At 43.6% G+C, this 19,679-nt stretch overlaps 1 protein-coding gene across 1 annotated transcript in view; it reads right to left on the reverse strand.

Annotated features, from left to right (window-relative positions):
- FBXO22 (F-box protein 22) overlaps positions 1 to 19,679 on the reverse strand; it is a 381,068-nt gene that overhangs the window by 239,067 nt on the left and 122,322 nt on the right. The window contains exon 4 of the mRNA XM_044070271.1: positions 9,234 to 9,329. Within this exon, the coding sequence (XP_043926206.1) occupies positions 9,234 to 9,329 (96 nt within the window). The remainder of the gene's footprint in view (positions 1 to 9,233; positions 9,330 to 19,679) is intronic.

Here is a 19,679-nt window from a genome sequence, read left to right on the forward strand (position 1 = left end):
TAGGTGTATATTTGGACGTTGGTGCCCGTTCCTACAGTGGTGGAAGGGGCTGTGCAGCTATTTATACCATCGCTCAGGTGATTGTAATCAGTTTTGGAGAATTTTTCTTTTTACCATAGCTGGGGGGGGGGTCAGAGGAGATGGTGATATCGAAAGTGACCACTTTTTTGTCAGATCTTGCCAGGAAGGATAATACCATAGGGGTGCTGCAGTGGTTAATCATGCTGGTTACTACCAAGTCCAGGATATGCATCACATCTTGTGGGGGTATCAAGAAGCTGTCCCAAGGCATCTGCATTGATAAAATGGGGGAATCTCTGTGCATTACTGTTCCGGCATGAGTAGTTTTTTCAGTCTACGGTTGGGTAATTCAAGTCAGCCAAGATCAGGGTAAAGGGTTGAATCTTGACAGATTTGTAGAGGTCCAGATAGGTGGAGTGGGCATCCTGAGTCAAATATGTGGGCCTGTAGCTACGTATAATTTGAATAGGGGTCTTGTCAACAGTTAACTGCATGTGAGTGCCTCGTGTGCATCAGACTGTTTGACCAGCCTGGAGGTGTGTGTCTGTTTAATATATATTTATACTCCACCTCCTTTGGCTTTGCTGGCTACATTTTGGGGTCTGTGTGTGATAGGAAGAGTGACCAGGTAAGGATAGGTCTGTGCCTGCACACATCAGCATCTTCCAGGGTTAAGAATGCTTGCAATGAGCGCCGTTTTCATGTTTAGACCATTAGCGTTTAGCGGCATGACCTTTAATCTGTGTTTTGTTGAGAGTTTTATGTTGGTAGTATCAACCCCCATGACTTTCTCTTACAAAAAAAAAAAAAAAAGGCACTATGGGGGAGGCAAGAGCCTTTGCCAGAAGCCTGAAGGCCAAGTGAGACGGATGCAAGCCATCTCTAGCAAAGCAGCATGATCTGTCGATCATATGTTCCCAGGCTGCCACGCACTGTATTCCCCTGGGATGACGGCTGAAAGTAAGCCAATTGTTAATGTCAGTCATTTTCTGTTTGTATTGAGGCATCATTCTGGGTGATGGTAGAATTCTGCTTAAGCCTAGGGACATACCTGCATGGGACACATACTCAGCAATTTCAATCATGTCCTCCTATAGTCCAGGGAGGTATGTCTGAAGTCGTTCACACCGACATGGACTAAGGCACAGTCATAACAGTACCTGTTGTGGAGAGACTTGATATGGCGGATTCTGGCACCTGACAAACAAGCAACCATGACTTTCTCCTTATCCAGCCTGGTGAGAGGCACATCTGTGTGTCTCACAATGGCTCCTATGAGTAATATGTTGGGTTTATGGTAAGGCCTTAGTGGTTGCGACACATTGGTGTATGGACTATGCATGGTCCATGTTGTGGAGCATTTGGGAGCTCTCATCTGTTTTTGCCTCTGAGGTGCCCTTTGTTTGAGTTTGCTTTTGAGAACCTCCACGTATGTGGGTGTGTGTTGTGTAGTTGAGGGTGATGTTTACTGACTCCGTACACTGCAGGGAACCTATGTTACTGCACAATTTGTTCTGGTGTGCACATTCTTCATTTGTCTGGCCAGTGGTTCCCCTTCCTCTTATGTGTCTCGTTGTCCTGCAGCCCAGTCACCGGCTTTGTCAACAGTTGTTGCAGTTATACATTTGTATTTCTGGTGTGAGCAGGGCAGAAGTCGTGACTTCACACCTCTGAGTGTACCTGTTTAGCTGACTGCCCATCATTGCACCCCTACATCTGCTGTGGTCCTCAGATGGTTTATGCTGCAATGTTATTATAAGGCTACATGTTGGCCCTAGCTGTCAAACCGTCACAGACTGACATCGGGATAGGCCCATATATGACAGTCAAACACAGGCCCACACATGGTGACAGGGTGTTAATATTGCTCTGCCAAACAGAGACAGTTGGGAGACCGGTTTGTTATTAGCTTGCTTTTTCTTATGGATATGACGTCTGCTTCTCCGATGTCTGCTATTGATGTTTTCACATCAACTTTTATTGTTTTGCAAACAGTTTGGCAGGCAAATGCAATGTTATGAAAAGCAGAACAGATATACGAAGCATACTTGTGGTCCTTCTGTGACACCCTGTCATTACAGGGGTATAAATGGTGCCCATGACTTGTCATCAGTATTGACACAGTAGGTGGCAGCCATTTATAACCCGCAGCACACTGACTTCCAAGAACCTGCTGTCCTACTAGGCACTGTGTAGGCTACTCCGAGCTGTGTACTGTCCATATGTGTGGCCGTATGGCATGTCCCCCTCTGGCAAATGCCTGGTACAACTGTGATGCATACCAGACGTGGGAGTCATGATAACTGCCAGGGCTGCCAGTACACACACTGAATATAATGCCCTAGGAAATGCACAAGACCCAGCAGTTAGAGTGATACCTCTAGCTGTTGACATAGACTCTACCCTCTTCACTGGGTGGTGCTTTAATGTGGACACAAGTGCAGTCTATGGCACCCAGTACCTCTGGGTAGTGTGCTACACAGTGGAAGTGACGCACATTGCTGTTCCTCTCCTCAGGGGTGCTGGGAAATCTTAGGCCTTTTGGAAAGTACCTGTAGCTAATATTCTTAAGGCTATACATACCTTTGTTTCCACTGGGATGGGTTCCCCTTGGTCGGCTCTGGGTCTGAGGTGGGGGCAGTAGAGCTTGGTGAGTTGATGTAGTATGTCCCTGTCCACCCTGCAGAGCTCCATCACCAGCTCATGTAGCCCCTGAAAGGTAACCCTAGGTTTGAACATTCTTCTCCTCCTCAGTCTCAGCTGGTTGTCAGCATCATCCTCATCACTGCCCTCAGTCTAGCACGTAGAGATTAGCAAAGCAGCAGCAGTCCCTATCATTTTGTCAGTTGAAATTCCCAAGTGTGTACTCCAATAGTGAAGAGCATGTGGGAAACATCAGATTGAAGGGTGTTTGCATACTTCATACTGGTGTGGTGCAGAAGCAGCCTGTGTGATTGGCTGACTATGATACATTCCACCTGCCAGCTGCGTTACTGAGGGGTTTGAATGGGCCAGTGTGAGTGCCAAAGGGATTATTAATCATTTATAGTTTGTCTGCTATTTTCTTTTTCCAATTTCCTCCAGTTTTAAGCCCTGCAGCGCTCCATGCAAACCCACGGAGCTAGTGTAAACATCACTGAGCAGCAAGGGCCCTCCCCTGTACACGAGCACACTTAGCTTTTCTTAAACCAGCTAAGCAACCTCACACACACACCCTTGCTTAGCTGAGCACAAACAGAAGCCACTGAGCTCCAATGTGCTTACACAAACCATGACACACCCCCTTTTCATGGCAGCTGCCTCTTCTGCCTACACCACCACGTTGTAGCCTCTACATGGTTAGGTACCTGTGGACAAGGTGACCCATTTTGCTATTCAGTAAACTTAGCTCATTTACATACACCTAATTGCATATACCCTAGATGCAACACTACACAAGAGCCTATGTCCTTAGCAACCACTATAACCTGCCATTGTATGAGTCTGCATGCTGGTCAGTATAATGGGGAAATTCAATTTACCTTACATATTGACATTTTACTATTTTAATATTATTTTCTGCAAGATCGCATGTTTGAGCGCCGCTGTGCTCCGCTTAACATCTAACATGTGCTAAAACAAAAAAAACTTTTGATTTTGTACATTTTGCATTAGTTTTACATGCCAATGGCCACAGTTTGGGCCATTGGCATACCTAGTGCACCTAATGCATGCTTTACTTTTAGCTGTCACAGCCTCATTTTTCTTCCAGTCCAGTACACTGGCTCCTACATGGATGCCTGTCCGCTTCCCAGATCGGTAAATCACCTCATTTGCATGTTTTTCACCAGCAAATGGGGTGATTTACATTCCGCAATCTCATCCATGACAGCACAGTGCTGGGATGCTTATGCATGCTCCCAGCCTTGCTTCCTGGATCACTCCACCTTCACTCTCCAGGTTAGAGCCTCGCCACTATGCTTACACAGACATTAGCTCTGTGTAAGAGTTATTGAATTACTTCCTTGGTGTAGGTTCATAGGCAAGTACTAGGCTATCTGCCCGAGGGCATCTATAAGCCTAGCCAGAATGTGTTGGCTTTCGCCACCCCCTTAGATTAGTTCCCTGTGCCTCGGTCCAGCAGAGCCATTAGTTCCCTGTGCCTCTGTCCAGCACAGCCACTGCAGTGATCTCCGGGGTAAATTTTCTGCTTCCCATCCACTCGTCACGGTTTCTCTTGAAGAGTGTTAGTGAGGGGCTCTGCCTAATGTAGATTGGAATCCTGTTCCAAAGCATGGGGAGTCCCTGGGACAGGAAATCTATCCCTCCAGCACATCCTATTTATCGATGTGGTGAGGTTTAGATCCCTAGAGCGTGTGGCTCTTGGGGATTTGTTTTTTTTTTTTTTTTAGGTGGAGCATGTCCATCAATTCTGGGTTAGACATGGCCTTGTATGTCAGGCAGAGACCACCTCTGAGTAAGTGGTATGCAACAGCTGGAGATTCTTCAGTTGGGCTTCATAGGGCATATGTTTGAGGCCAGTAATCCTCTTGGTGAGGTACTTCTGTGGTCTTGTAAGGTACATCCCAAATGGGGTGTTGTACTTTATGATGGGTCTGATGAGGGACGAGTAGAGGGGCACAATAATCTCTTTTGTTCTAGATGCGAACCCTTTTGTAATTAAGTGGGCCACATAGAAGGATTTCCTAACCACCTTGGCAATACGATTATAAAAGGAGAGATTACTATCTACTTGGGTCCCCGGATCCCTTATTACATTTTCTGTATTTAGGGGACTACCACGTATGTGGTAATTCGTGTGTACTTTTGTTTTTTCCAAAGGGGATGACTATGCACTTTTTGGCATTTAGCTTGAGGCCATGATTTTGACACCAGGTATCCATCTCAGTGAGACCCTTCTGGAGGATGTCTGTATCAGCTGGAGAGTCAATCATGGCCCTCAGTTTGCAGTCGTCTGCGAACGTGGTCAGCCATAGTCCTCCTGTGCTTGCCTGTACCTCTGAGAAGTATACACCTAACAGAAGGGTTCCCAGGACTGAGCCCTGGGGGACGCCACCTGTAACTGGTTTAGAGTCGGACCTAGAGCCTGCAACTCTCACTGTGTGGGTTCTATCCGTGAGCCAACTGGCAACCCATCTTGTGACATAGGGGTTTATGTTCAGGCTGGTGAGCTGGTCTATAATACTAGAATGGGGAATGGTGTTGAAAGCCTTTGCGAGGTCTAGGTAGGCTGTGTGGACCTCCTTTCCCTAGTCTAAAGCCTTGGTAATTGCCTCAAAGAAGTCCACCAGGTTTAGGAGCATGATCTGCCCTTAAAGCCAAACTGGGAAGGGTCCAATGTTTGAAGGTTCCCATTGTCTCTGTTAATGAATTCCATGATGATGTGCTCCATAGCCTTGCAGATCAGGCTAGTCAAGCTTACAGGGCAATAGTTCCCGGGTTCTGTTAACTGTTGCTGTGCGCCACTCTAAGGGTAAGTAGCCTGTAGAGAGGCTGAGTTTGAACAGTGAGGGGTTAGTTCATTTTGGAGCTCGTGTAAGACACAGCCTGGGACGCCGTCTGGTCCCATTGAAGCTGTATTTTTGGCTTTGGAAAGGGCTGTTTTAACCTGTGTGTCAGTGATTACCAGGGCACTAACATTCTTCTGGTATGGTTATGGGCCCTTTAGGGGGTGAAGTTTGCACTAAGCCTGTCTGCCAGAATGTTGGCAATATCAGTCGGTTCAGTGTATTTTGTGCCATTCTGCACTAACTCAGAGCAGATCTGAGAGCTTCCACTTAGGTGCTTGACATAGCTATAGACCGCTTTGTGGTTATTTTTGGAATCCTTGGCAATTTTTCTTTCAAAGCTAGCCTTGGATGACTTTATGAGAGATCGTAGTTTCTTGCTGATACTGATCAGGAATGTCTTTCCTTCTTGGGATTTTACTCTTTCCTGCACTAGTCTCCTCCTTCTATTGTATAGCTTGTTTATGGCAGGGGTCCACCAGACTGGTTTCCTTTTCTTAGAGGAGTAAGTCTTGGTTTTGCTTGGGATAGCACGATCCATGCATTCTTGCAGATGCTCAGAGTGCCTTTGTAAGGGATTCAGCAGCTTGGACAGCGCTGTCCTTTAGCAAGGGGGCTGTGGTTTACACCTCTGTCTTAACAAACGTGACATTTGCTTTTGAAAAAGGTTTTTCGTGGTGGTTTCCTTGACTGGGGGTGGGGGAGAATGTGGATATCCAGCGTGATTAGTCTATGGTCTGATCTAACCAGCGAGGGTTTGACCTCTAGTGTAGAACACCGGTCGCCCGTGTTGGTGAGGACTAGGTCCAATATGTTGTCACCTCTGGTGGGGGTGTTGACCAGTTGATCCAGGACGTTCGAGTTTATAAATTCTAGGAAGCATTGGGCAAGGAAGTTAGTACTTGACTAGTTCTCCCAGTTAATGTTTGGGTAATTGAAATCACCCAATATTAGGGCGTTTGGTAGGACCTTCATATTTTCCAGTGTCTCCAGAAACGCAGAATATTGGTCCTGGGTCATGGTGGGTGATCTGTAACGAGCTACAATTTGAATTGCAGTTTTGCCCATTGTTAGATGCACATGGATGATCTCTGCGGCATTGTGCTGTGCCACTAACCTGGAAGTGTGGGTATCCTTGATGAATATGGATACACCCTCACCTTTTGTGTTTCGGTCTGGGTTCTGTGGCCGAAACGTATGGTATGAGTTATAGCCTGGTAGTGCTGGGGTGCTCTCTGGAGCCGTAAACCAGGTTTCTATCACTGCACAGATATTACCCTCAGTTTTTGGTTATTTGTGCTATTTATGGTGGCGGGTTTGTCTTCTGAGTCCTGCCTAAAAAAGGCACTATGGGGGCAGCAAAAGCCTTGGCCAGTATTCGAAAGTCTAAGGGTGACAGGTGAAAGTTATCTCTTGCAAAGCAACATGGCTTATCAAGCACGTCATCCCAGGTGGACAGATACTTAATCCCCTTTGAATGACACCAGAAACTTAGCCAATTGTTGAAATTGATCATTTTTTTCTTTATACTGTGGCATCATTCTTGGTGAGGGCGAGATGCTAGTCAGGGTCAGGGTCATACCGGCCTGGGCTATGTGATCAGAGAGTTCTTCCATGTCTCTTTCCATGTAGTCCAAGGAGGTATGTCTCAGGTCATTCACACCAACATGGACAATGACAAGTTGTATTTGTACTTGTTCTGGACTGACCTGAGCGTTTGTGTTATGTAGAGGATTCTGGCGCCCAACAGGCAGCTAACTGTAACCTTCTCCTTGTCCAGCTTAGTTAGTGGGACATCAGTGTGCCTAACTATAGAGTCACCTATTACTAGTGTGTTGGGTATGTTATTTTGCCTTAAGGGCTGTGATTGGGTGGCACACTGATTATATGAAGTATGTGCTTCATGGTTTGTGATAGGGTGTGGAGGTTGCTTGGGTGTCTGCTTTGGAGGTCTCTGTTGCTTTTGCAGATTTGTATTTAGAGCCTCCGGGTATGTTTTCGTGTATTTATGTGTGTTATTTGCCGGTGTTGGTTTAGTAGGTCTATGCGAGACTGGTGGAAAGTTGCAAGTATTTTCCTTCTCTTGACTGTCAGTTCCAGTCTTGAGTTGAGAGAGCTTTGCCTCCAATTTGGCTGTAAAATTGCATCTCTCGCATATATTAGTGTTTGGTGGTAGGAGGAGAGGGGTTGTCTGTGTACATGAAGCAGTTGTAACATTGCCTCAAAATGCCCAGATTCACCAGTTGGACTGGAGAGTACACCTGAAACTGCCCTTTGGACATGCCTGAATAGGTAAAGTGAGCTGTTTTACTGATTAGCTGGTAGGGACGAATAAAGAGCCTTGTCTTTCTGGACAGTATAGGGGGTCTAGTGCTAGGGTTAATTAGTGCTTGCTATGAGTTTTGAGCAAGTGATGGGCTGTGAAATGAATCGTTTGAGTGCTTAAGCTGAAATTTTGTCTAGTTCCGAGGGAAAAAGTGAAGAGCAGACTTTGTGGAGCTGGAAATAGTTTAACCGTAGCTAACCAGTACTGCCCGGTACGCAAAACTGCACAAATGCGTTTTTTATAGCAGGGAAATAAGAGATAAAAATTAGCCCAAAATGGCCAATAAACTACTAACTTCTGGGCTACAGCAAACCAGGCGCACAAATTTCTGAAAGAAACAGATCAAATAAGCAGGCACAATAAGCCTTTAACCAGAAATTCCCAACTCAGAAGGGCAGAATCTAGTTCCTCCTCCCACAAGAGTGCAGACTACAAACTTTCTTAATGTAAAATAACTGGCCTGAAGCCCAAGTGCTTAAACCAGAAATAATGTGCTTTTAGAATAACAGACACTGAGAGCCTTCAATCAGCAATTCCCAACTTAGAAGGATGTCTAGGGAGCCAAACCTCTTCTGACACATCAGTGTAACAGTTTGGAGGGACAAGTATATTTCGTTGAGGATATCGCTGCTGTAGACTTCTCATCCACATAAAACAAAATTCATCACTGTTCATTTCTAAGTGTGACTTAGACAAATGGGATGGTAAACAGACTGCTCCCTGTACTACTAATGGACAGATGCTGTTCCCCTCCCTCAAATTATCTATTGTATGATCCCAGTCATTTTCATTAAGGGTAATATAGGATTATCAACTATAGGATGGACAAGGCAAAACCTATGACCAAACGAGATAGGTTATTTTGAGCAAAAAAGGGGAAATTAGCTAGGCTTAAAGTGGTCTGCAAGGACAGCTAGGTCTAATATTATGAACCTATAAAAATCATTTCAAACAAAACTATCTCCATATATTGTCTCATCACATGAACATTACAGAAATGGGCTAAATCGCAAGACACTAGGGGCACTTGGTTTAGTCTATTTTTACTTGTACCTTACAATCTGTAACATGAAACTTCACAAGCCAACAGCTGCAGAATTAAACAAGCTAAACAACCCCCTGTGAAATTCAAGTATATTTTTCACAACCATACCATATAACCATCAAATCATTTCTGATGGCAAGCTGGACAAAGAAATAGTGATGACCCAACAGTAGGCTGTCACCTGCTACCAATGCCTTAATGGTAAGCTTTGTTTTCAAGATGAAACACACACTGCATATTTAAAAGCAATGCACTTGTAACTCTAAGTACAAGACTTAAGGTTATGAAGTGTTACAAGACAAAAAAGTCAGTACTGTTTTATAAAGTCGCTTACCCACAATTCCAGGGGCTACAACGCCTACCACTTGACATCCTCGAGGAAGTAGCCTTTCCAAAGCAGCTGCTGTTTCTGCAGAGCTGTTTCTTCTTGCTGCAAGACAATTAATAAATGAGTAAATACAACTTGCACATTAAAAAGAACATATTTCATATCCCCTTCATTACTTTCCCCTTTTGACACCCATGCCCTCTTTTAATGACTCCCTATACTCAGACTCCACCTCGCATTCTAGTACATTCCTTGGGTGCACAATTCTCCCAAAATAGAAGTATGTCTGCAAATCCCAAGAATACTTAGTACAATGAATCATCATGGAAACATGGTAAAGAAGTTCCAATAAGAAAGAAAAAAAGGTGATCATATGAAAATTCTTTAACTAAAAAGATTACAAATTACCATCTGCACTACATTTTCTTATACAGTTTGGCAAAAGGTACACTAAAAATAACTGGGAGTACCAGTTTTAGTACTTGACAAGTCACATGGGTATTACCAACAAATTACCAGTGATGGGAAAGCCAAACAGAGTAGCCAACACTTGGCCAGAAATAATCTAAAGGATAGACAACAATCATGTAATTATGTCGATAACCATATTAACAGCATATCATGCAAGAGAATGACACCATCAGCATGACAGCAGGACTAGAATCCTGAAAGGAGAAATAAAAATAAGAGGCTAGCAGACCTACTGCCCTACTACAGAGGAATGTTGTACATTGCTAGAACAAGGTGTCTGGCTCTTAGTACTTACAAAATGATTGCTACCATATCAAATCACGCTAGTAACAGTGATGTAGAGAGACTCAGTTCCAAATCACGCTAGTAACAGTGATGTAGAGAGACTCAGTTCCAACTATACTGAAGGACAATACCAGCACCCTATACTACATAAGGTGTACTAATAGTGAAAGCTAAAAATTCACCATCCCCTTCCTGCAAACCAACAGCGACCATAGCCCTTGTCTGGTCATAGCTCAGAAGAAATAACATTATCAGTCTACATGGCTGTCCCTATAAGAGACATGGCTGCCATGATATAAAGCATACTGGCCCATTAATTACCAAGGACAGAGAGCCCTGGGTCACACAATATGCTACTCTTGCAATTACCTCTGTAAAAAACCTCAGTAGTCTAAAAAAACTCATGGCCTATAGGAAAAAAAAATTAGCAGTGTCCCTGTAGAAGTACCACATTCTCCAAAGGACTATAGCAGTGGAAAGATCCTATCCAGTATCACACAATGGAAAGGTGGTTAAAAATGAAAGTAGGATTCTGAAAGCTACTTCTTGTCTGAAGACATCGCTGTGAGATTTGACATACTCTGCTTTCAGCAGTGAACAAGTTAAAAATGTCTTTCAGTGGATTTGTCTGAAAATGTAAAATAAATACTCGGCTTTTCAGTGTAGTACAAAAGTGCACTTAGTTTAAAGCATATAGCTTGGCATTCATTGCTATTAGAAATCAGAAGTAAAATATTTTATCTTCATAAACTATGCAGTTTGCGAAATTTACAAGCAGGTCAAGATGAACTCTTGTATGCAGCTGTGTCTATCAACAGGACATGCAAGATAAGAGCAAGGCCGAGGAGTTATTCTTCAGGAACGGAATGTTTGAAACATGGGAAACAAACTGTCAGCAGACCAGCTTCAAGGGGAAAGACTTATTCTTGCATATTCTCAAAACTGCTGATACAGGCAGAAAAGAGACTATAATTGGACTTCTTACTTTTGTATGAGAGATCTTGATTCTTACAGTCATGATGCTGTAAAGCTGAAGTACGGTTTTGCTACACGTGTATCTTTCATAGTTATACTAGATGTTACCTCGTATGCAGTAAAGGAATGTTCATATCAGATTGAACCGGCTCAATTGTCTTCATTGAGTAATGGTACAGACTACCTCTTGGTATAGTAACATAAATTTTACAGTGGCGAGACCAGGCCAGTTTGAACAAAACAGGGAGGTGTGACCTGCAGAGGTACCTCTCACAGTGTGATATTCTTGCACAGTTCTTCTTTTAAGTCAACTCTTCTTTTTTCCTGCTACTTTATCCAGTGCCTGGCAGATGAAAACACTGCGGTGCAGTACAAGGCAATACGGTAATTCTTCTTCAGACAGTTGGTGAAATACGAGGTATGGGTCATACTGCCTGACCTAACATCACCAGCATCTAGTGACTAACAGCAGAGAATTCTTCCACAACTGATCTTCGTGTCAAGACTGGCCACCTTGTCCTGAACATTTGTGGTAAATATTTTCTTTTGTTTTTCTTTTAACAATGAATGCAATTCATGAAAATGCCAAGAAGTGCACTAAGTATTTTACTATTGATGTATATGAATCATATGTAGATGTGTGGAATTATTTAAATACATAGTATAATCAGCATGTTAGCATCTGTAAGTCTTTATTACATTGGGCAGAAATGTCACAGAATGTAAAGAAATGTTTTATTTAAATGTTGCTTTTTGCATGCCTTGTCATAAACGTATTGTACGCATTGTACAAAATCTGAAACACAACCAGGATAAAGTAATGCTTGAAGCACAGACAATGGTTCCTGTTTCTCAAGATTTATTAAAGGGCGATGTAAATGTCAAAGTTTGTACTTTACAGTCTAATTTCCAGGAGTTTATCTTGATCTCATGGGTCACTTTCAGATTTACTGTGATAAATGCAACGCGTCTGGTAAAATGCATGCTGACACTGCTGTTGTGTCTTTCGGCTTTTCCCGCTTAGGGGTCGCCACAGCGGAACTCCGGTCCACTAATGATTGGCAGTAGATTTTTACATGCTAAGTTGCCAGCCCTGACGCACAACCCTCAACGAAGGTACGCCCATTCACGCAGGTCTCCACACAGAAGATGCTCTAGCTGAGAATTGTACAGGACAATGTCTTCCTGTGAGGTGACAACGCTACCGCAGCACCACCACCGCAGTCGCATGCTGACACTGCTAAATGTACAAAATCATTTTCTCAGTTTTTGAAAGTCTAACTAAGTACTTGAAACAAACCAAATCCACAATAAAAAAATCCAACGTATCACTGAAGACTTGACCACACAAACTTTATTCAGATAAACGTAAAGCGCTTTTCGTCGCTCAATGTTTGAGCAACTTCTTCAGACGTTCAACACTTTGTCTAATTAATTATTTATATATACTCACGTCACTAAAAACACTGTCATTATACATCAATTACAATTTAAAGCAATAATGTTCAAACATTGAGCGACGAAAAGCGCTTTACGTTTATCTGAATAAATTTTGTGTGGTCAAGTCTTCAGTGATACGTTGGATTTTTTTATTGTAGTTTTTGAAAGTCTCACAGACTAAAAAAGACACAAACTGTTATTAAACACGGCAGTAAAGCTATTTGTATAATAAAAGAGTTAACGGTTTGCAATAAACATATGACAGGCAACTGGCTGACACACAGCATGATGTAATTGTTGTAAGGGAGGAGGCTAACACATTACAAGCTCAATTAGAGAAAAACTCTCTCTAAGTGGGATGAACAGAAGGGTATTTTTAATAACATGATTACACGTAAAGCTTGGGTTCTTAAAACTGTAGCACTGTATGCAATGATGCACTTGAGCATTGCTTCTGAAATTTTATTCCTCACCATTTTCATGGCTTATATACAGCAAAAGTGGCATAAAACCCCTGCACATTACAATACAGATAAGAACAGAGACGAAGTTCATGGTAAACTGACAAACATATTTAATAAACTTCTAAGACACAGTCAGAGTGAGTTTAAAAAGTTCAGACAACATATGTAAACAAAAAGTTCAGACAACATATGTAAACACTTTTGCAGAAGTGCAGGAGTCCTTTAAAGTCAGCAAAACAAAATACTGACAAATATAATCTGGCTAGTAAAGAGTTAAAGCAACAGCAGTTAACTACGCTGATAGAAAATAATTTACTACAGTAGTTAAACGCAGTAAAGACATGACGTCACAAGACTGACGTAATGTATTTTCTTTTCAAAGTGCAGCAAAAGGCAGACAACAGAAAAGGTCTCTCTTTTGTTTCTTACAATATTTTTGTAACCATATGATAGCATAAAAATAGCAGACTCCAGCAAAAGCAGTATTATGCATAGTTAAGCAAGTTAAAGTTACAGGTATATTAACGAATGACTGAAGATACGAGTAAGTGCTGCAGGAGTTATGGGTTAAGCGTCTGAAATGTGTAGAAAAAAAGTATGTAAGCTCAATTCATTCTAGGCTTGAATGGGTAATTACAGGGAATGTTGCATAATATAAAATATTACTGGTACTGAAATTTATAAGGTCAGGGAAACAAGAGTGGTTGTCAGGCCAAATGGCTTAACAAAAATCCTGTTTGGTAATTATAATAAGATGTCATACTTGTGCATACATGTCATTAATAATCTGTTTGCAAGTAGATACTACTACGAGTACAGTCAGTACATGGGCTATGGTATGCAGTTAAAATATGAAGGACCCTTTACAAAAAGGGAGGGTAGGTAACAGCCAAAGGGCAAGCATACACTAATTGTGTCTGAAGCAAAAAAAAAAAAACAGCATTTAACTAAAGTGATACAGGTCCTTCAAACACTGTAGGAGGCAGGGTTAAAGGTAAAAAGGTACAATTGTCATGACATGCTTTCTAGCCAGAAAGAATTGCCCTTTCTGAAGTAAGGACCAAAGGAAAATACAGCTTTTTGTGATTTAAAGGCAGCATTGGCCAAGGCTACAGAGCTAACAGCTCCAAGTTTAACATGTCTCTGTGTTACAGGCAGCAGCTGACCCAACACACTCTCTGTTGTACTTTTACAGGAGTGGCCTGATGACTCTGATGCTAAAATAAAAAAGACTTTAAATTCTTCAGTAAACAAAAATGGCACATGTTGAGAGGGAATATCACCTGTGCATTCAGCAACTTTTGGCCATTTACTGGGGTTTAAAAATTTTTTTTACAAACAAATACAAGCAGGTTAAGACGAAGTCTGTATACAGCTGTGTCTCTATCAACAGGACATGCAAGATAAGAGCAAGGCCGAGGAGTTATTCTTCAGGAACGGAATGTTTGAAAAGTACAGTTTTGTACCTACCATAAATGTAGATGTCCGATAGGTATGCATCTGCAGTCATCACATATGGGTTGTCCTGCCTCAGGCAGCCCTTCGGTCGGCCGGATTCCAAAGCCTGGGTCTGGCCTCAGCTGATGTCGCACTTTCCCCGACGTCAGAGCGTCTGGGCTATAAAAGCATCAGCCGACGCCATTTTCCTCAGTTTTTCTTGCCCCAGATGCCAGGTGCCCTCTAAGGAAGGCTAAAATTTGGAGATATGCATTGCAAAAACAAATCCAAACATGCACGGTACTATAAAAACAAATACACCATAATAGATCCCCCCCAGCTAGCTATAAGAGGGGTAAGTACCCAAGAAGTATACCACAGAGGGGAAGGAGGGAGGGTAAACCTGACTGCAGATGCATACCTATCGGACATCTACATTTATGGTAGGTACAAAACTGTACTATGTCCTTCAAGGATGCATCTGCAGTCATCACATATGGGTAGAATACCATAGCCAATCTGGGGGTGGAGGTACTAAGTAAAGGATGGTGTAGCTAAGATACCCTGCAGGACTGCCGTAGCAAAGCCTGCTCTGGATCTGGAGTATAAAGGTAAATTGTAATGCTTGGCAAATGTATGCACAGAGCTCCATGTAGCAGCTTCTAAAATGTCCTTGTTAGCCACCCCTCTTAGGAAGGCTCTGGTGGTGGCTGTGGCTCTCGTGGAATGAGGTCTAATGTTAGCTGGCACAGTTTTTCCATGAAAGGAGTAACAAAAACGAATGCAATTTCCTACCCATTTTGAAATTGTCTGTTTGGAAATTGCTTTTCCTTGTGCCCCAGTAGCATATGCTACAAACAGCTGGTCAGTCTTTCTGTAACTTTTAGTTCTGTTCAAGTAGTAGCGCAACTATCTGTGTATGTCCAGGGTGTGCAGAAGTTTCTCCCCTTTATTTTGTGGTTGTGGGAAGAATGTAGGCAAGTGAATAGCTTGGTTCAAAGATACCCTGGATACCACCTTTGGCATAAATGTAGGATTGGTTCTCAATGAAACTCTGTCCTGCTGAAAGATAAGAAATGGCTGTACTGCCATTAGAGCTTGTAACTCAGATACTCTTCTTGCTGAGGTTATGGCCAGAAGGAAGGCAGTTTTCCAAGACAGAAACTGTAGATCTGCAGATGCTGCTGGTTCAAAGGGAGATCGTGTTAGTTTTTCCAACACGAAGTTAAGGTCCCAAGTAGGTAGAGGTGGTTTCCTTGGAGGACTGATGTTTTTGATTCCTCTTAGAAACTGTCTCAGGAGAGGATGAGAGAAGACAGGTGGATTAACATTGTATTCTGCTGAAATTGCTGAGGCATGTATCTTAATGGAAGAGTAAGACAGGCCGTTGTGGAACAATTCCGCCAAATATTCCAGTATATGTGCCATGTTCATCACTGTCACATCTAGCCCCTTTGTTGTGTTCCAAGTGTGAAATCTTTTCCATTTTGCTGAATATGCCTTCCTTGTGGAAGGCCGTCGAGCTTCCAAAATAATATCCTTCACTCTCTGGGATAGCTTATTCTGAGGAGTCGTCATGGTATTTTCCAGGCAGTTAGCTGCAAGGTTTTCAGGTTGGAATGCAGAGTCTTGAAATTGTGCTGCGTCAGTAAAAGTGGCCATAGGGGGAGAGGCCACGGTTTAGTCTGTGACATGCTCTTTTCAACAGTGGGTACCAGTGCTGTCTTGGCCAGCTTGGAGCTATCAGAATCACTCTGGGCTGCTCTGTCCTGATCTTCAGTAAGACCTTGGTCATTAATGGGAGAGGTGGAAAAGCATACACTGTTAGAGCTTTCCAGCTGAAAGAGAGAGCGTCCACTTTCCATGCTTGTGGGTGGTATGTCCTTGAGCAGAATTTCTTCAGTTGATGATTGTGGGTGGAGGAGAACAGATCTATTTCCGGCCTTCCCCATGATTGTGTTATGAGTAAGAAGATGTCTGGGTGCAGCATCCATTCGTGTGCATCCATGATATTTCTGCTTAAGCTGTCTGCCAGTATATTGTCTTTCCCTGGCACGAACTGGGACTGCAGCTGTATATTGATTTTCAAGGAAAGTTCCCATAGATTCATTGCCAGTCTGCAAAGAGGGTAGGAATGGGTGCCTCCTTGCTTGTTTATGTACCACATAACTGTGGTGTAGGTGGCCTTGATGAAGAAAAAGTTTGAAGGCCTCGATTGCGTGTATCACTGCCAGCATTTCCTTTTGGTTTATGTGCATGCGCAGCTCTCTTTGTGACCATAGCCCTTGGATACATCTGCCCTCCATGTCTGCTCCCCAACCTTGGTCTGAAGCGTCCGTAGTGATGGTTTGGTTGGCTCTTGGCTTGCTGAAGGGCAACCCGCTGTTCGACTGGCAGGCTTGAGCCCACCACAGAAATTCCTTTTGAAGGCATGGAATGAGTGGGATCAAAGTTTCTAAGCTGTGACTGTGCTGAGTCCATAAACTCCTTAGGTACCATTGTAATTTTCTCATATGCAGCCTTGCTTGTGGAATCAGAAGAATGCAAGATGCCATGTAACCCAGGGCCTGCAGGATTTTCCTTGCAGTCAGCTGAGTTTGTCTTGTCAGATTCTTGAAGTAATCTGGTAGTTTTTGTTTTTCTTCTGTGAGAAAGGCCATTTGGGTGGTTGTGTCTAGATCCGCACCCAGAAAAGTTATTCTTTGGGATGGAACAAGTCTTGACTTGTGGATGTTGACTGTATATCCCAAGGCCTGCAGTAGGTGGATGGCATAATCCAAGTCCTTTAACAAAGTTTGCTTGCTGTCCGCTTGTATAAGGCAGTTGTCCAGATATGGGTAAATTTGAATCCCCTGAAGTCTGCAGTGTGCAATTACTGATGCCAGGCATTTTGTGAATACTCTGGGCGCAGTAGATAAGCCAAAGGGCAATGCTGAGAATTGATAATGCTCTGACCCTGCAAGAAATCTGAGGTGTCTTCTGCAACTTTGTCTGATAGGGACATGCAGGTATGCCTCCTTGAGGTCTAGAGTCACCAGCCAAGACCCCTTGCCCAGCATGGGAAGGAGTTGCTGTAGAGTCAGCATTTTGAATTTTGGCACAATGAGGTAAGAATTCAGTGCGGACAAGTCGAGAATAGGCCTCCATTGATTTTCTTTTCTTGGAACAAGGAATAATCTGGAGTAAAACCCTTGGCCTTGTTCTGAAAGAGGTACCTTTTCTATAGCTTTCATTTGTATTAAGTTGGAAGTTTGTTTCAAAGCCTCTGCCCTCTGATTTGGTGGCAGGTCTGGCATGCCTTTTCTTTTTGGCAATGTGTGGAAATGGAACCTGTATCCTTTGTCTATTATTTGCAGTGTCCATGTGTCCCTTGTAATGCTGTGCCAATTTTTTGAAAATAAAGAAAGCTTTCCGCCCAAAGGTGCTTCTAATTGAGCCCTGGTCGGGAGTCAAAACAAAGTCATTGAGTCTGTCCTGGTGTAGCAGTTGTAGTTCCTGCACTACCTCTCTGGTTGGGAGGCTGCCATTGACGGCCTCTGTAGGAGCCTCTAGCTTGCCCTCTACCTCTGGCACGCCTATTCCTGCCTCTCTGAGATCTGTCTGAGTCCAGAAAGGACCAATTCTTAGTAGGCCAATTTCTGCTGAATCTCGGTGGTTGGACTTGCAGAAAGTCTTTGACTGTTTGCACAGATTTTGCCTTTTCTTCAAATTTCTTTAAGACCTCTTGAGCCGTGGAACCAAATAATTTTTGCTTTTCCATAGGAGCATCCAAAAGCTTAGCTTTAACATGGTCTGGCAGAGATTGTTCCTTCAGCCAGGCATGCCTACGTATGACTGCACCTGTCATAGCTGACCTACATGAAGCTTCCAATGCATCATAACCACACTGCAAGAAATGGTTACTAACCTGCTGGGAGTTATGTACCAGATCCTGAAGGGATTTGCGATCAAGGGGTTCAGAAGAAGACAGTTTCTTATGCAATTCATCTAACAAATACTCTTGGTACTGTATCATATGAAATTGACAATTTAATGCCCTCATGGAAAGAGTTGCAGAAGTATACACTTTCTTACCCCATCTCTCTAAAGCTCTGGACTCCCTTTCAGAGGGTAGAGGATTTCTAGCAGTGGCAGCTGCAACCCCTTTTGGGCCCTGGGAAATAGTTTCTGGATCAGCAGGGTTGGCCTTGTACAGGTGTAGATGTGAGTCCGGGACCCTGTAGTACCTGTCAGGTTTGGCAGGAGCCGGAGGGAGAGAGTCAGGGGCTGTACTAGCATCAGAGTACACATCATCAATGACATTCAAAACAGGAGGTATAGCTAAAGGCCTACGCTGAGGTAAATGTAAAAAGGTCATTAATCTCTTTCTAGAATCAGAGGATTCCTGACCCTGCCATTGAAAATGTTCTCTCATAAAGAGTAATGTCTCTCCAAAGGAAAACTCTTCAGGAGGGGAGGCCGAGGGAATAGATTCTTCAGCATCAGAATCCTCGTAGGCCGAATAAGCCTCCTCCTGGTGGTCTGACAGAGTAGAGCCATCAGTGGACTCATCTGAGGAGTGGGGGTCAGAGGGCTCAACCCTGGGCCTTTTGTCTGGAGGTGGTTGAGAGCCCCTGTCCGGATGAGGTTGAGAACCTCTAATTAAGGAGATAAGATCCTCAGCTAAGCTAAGAATCTGTGAGCCAGCAGAAGGTCTCTGAGAGGTAACCTTGGGAGGCAAAGCTTTAGTAAGTTTAGCAGCTTCAGCCCTAGAGAAAGCCTTAATGGACATGGATGCAGGAGGTCTGGCTGCACCACGTGCAGGAGTAGACTTGTCTAAAGGAATGGTGTCGGAAGGTTCCTGGACACCAGTTTCAGAAGGTAATTCAATAACCGACTCGGCCGGGGCCTCCGGGGCCGAGGTAATCGGTTGTGCGGTTTCGGTAATCGGAAGTACCAAGAACTCTGTTTCAGCCGAGACCGAGACACTCGCGGTAGGCCTGACCGTGGTTTCAGCCGAAACCGCGGCCCGCGTGTGTCGGTCCTTGTCCTTCCATTTCTTAACTAAATGCGAAGTCGGAGTCTCCGACGGCATCTTGTAAGCAAAACTAGCCCCAAAGAATTCCTCTGCAAACTCTGACCGACGTCTAAGAGTTTGTCGGTTGAAGGAAGCACAGGCTGAACAGGCCGAGACGTCGTGGTCTGGGCCTAGGCAAGAGGCAGTAAGAGTGGAAATCCTTATGAGGTATTTGTTTCCCACAAGTTAAACAATTATTAACTTTATCTGACATCGGCTGAGGCAAGAAAGAGTCCCCAACGGGGTACTTAGCTTTTTCTAAGTCTTCGGTAGCTGAATCACAGGAGCTGGCCGACCGGCACTTGCGAACTGCTTCTGCTTCGG

This window comes from Protopterus annectens, chromosome 4.part1, assembly GCF_019279795.1.
Source record: "Protopterus annectens isolate FY-2018-M chromosome 4.part1, PAN1.0, whole genome shotgun sequence".
In the NCBI taxonomy this organism is placed as follows: Eukaryota; Metazoa; Chordata; order Ceratodontiformes; family Protopteridae; genus Protopterus; species Protopterus annectens.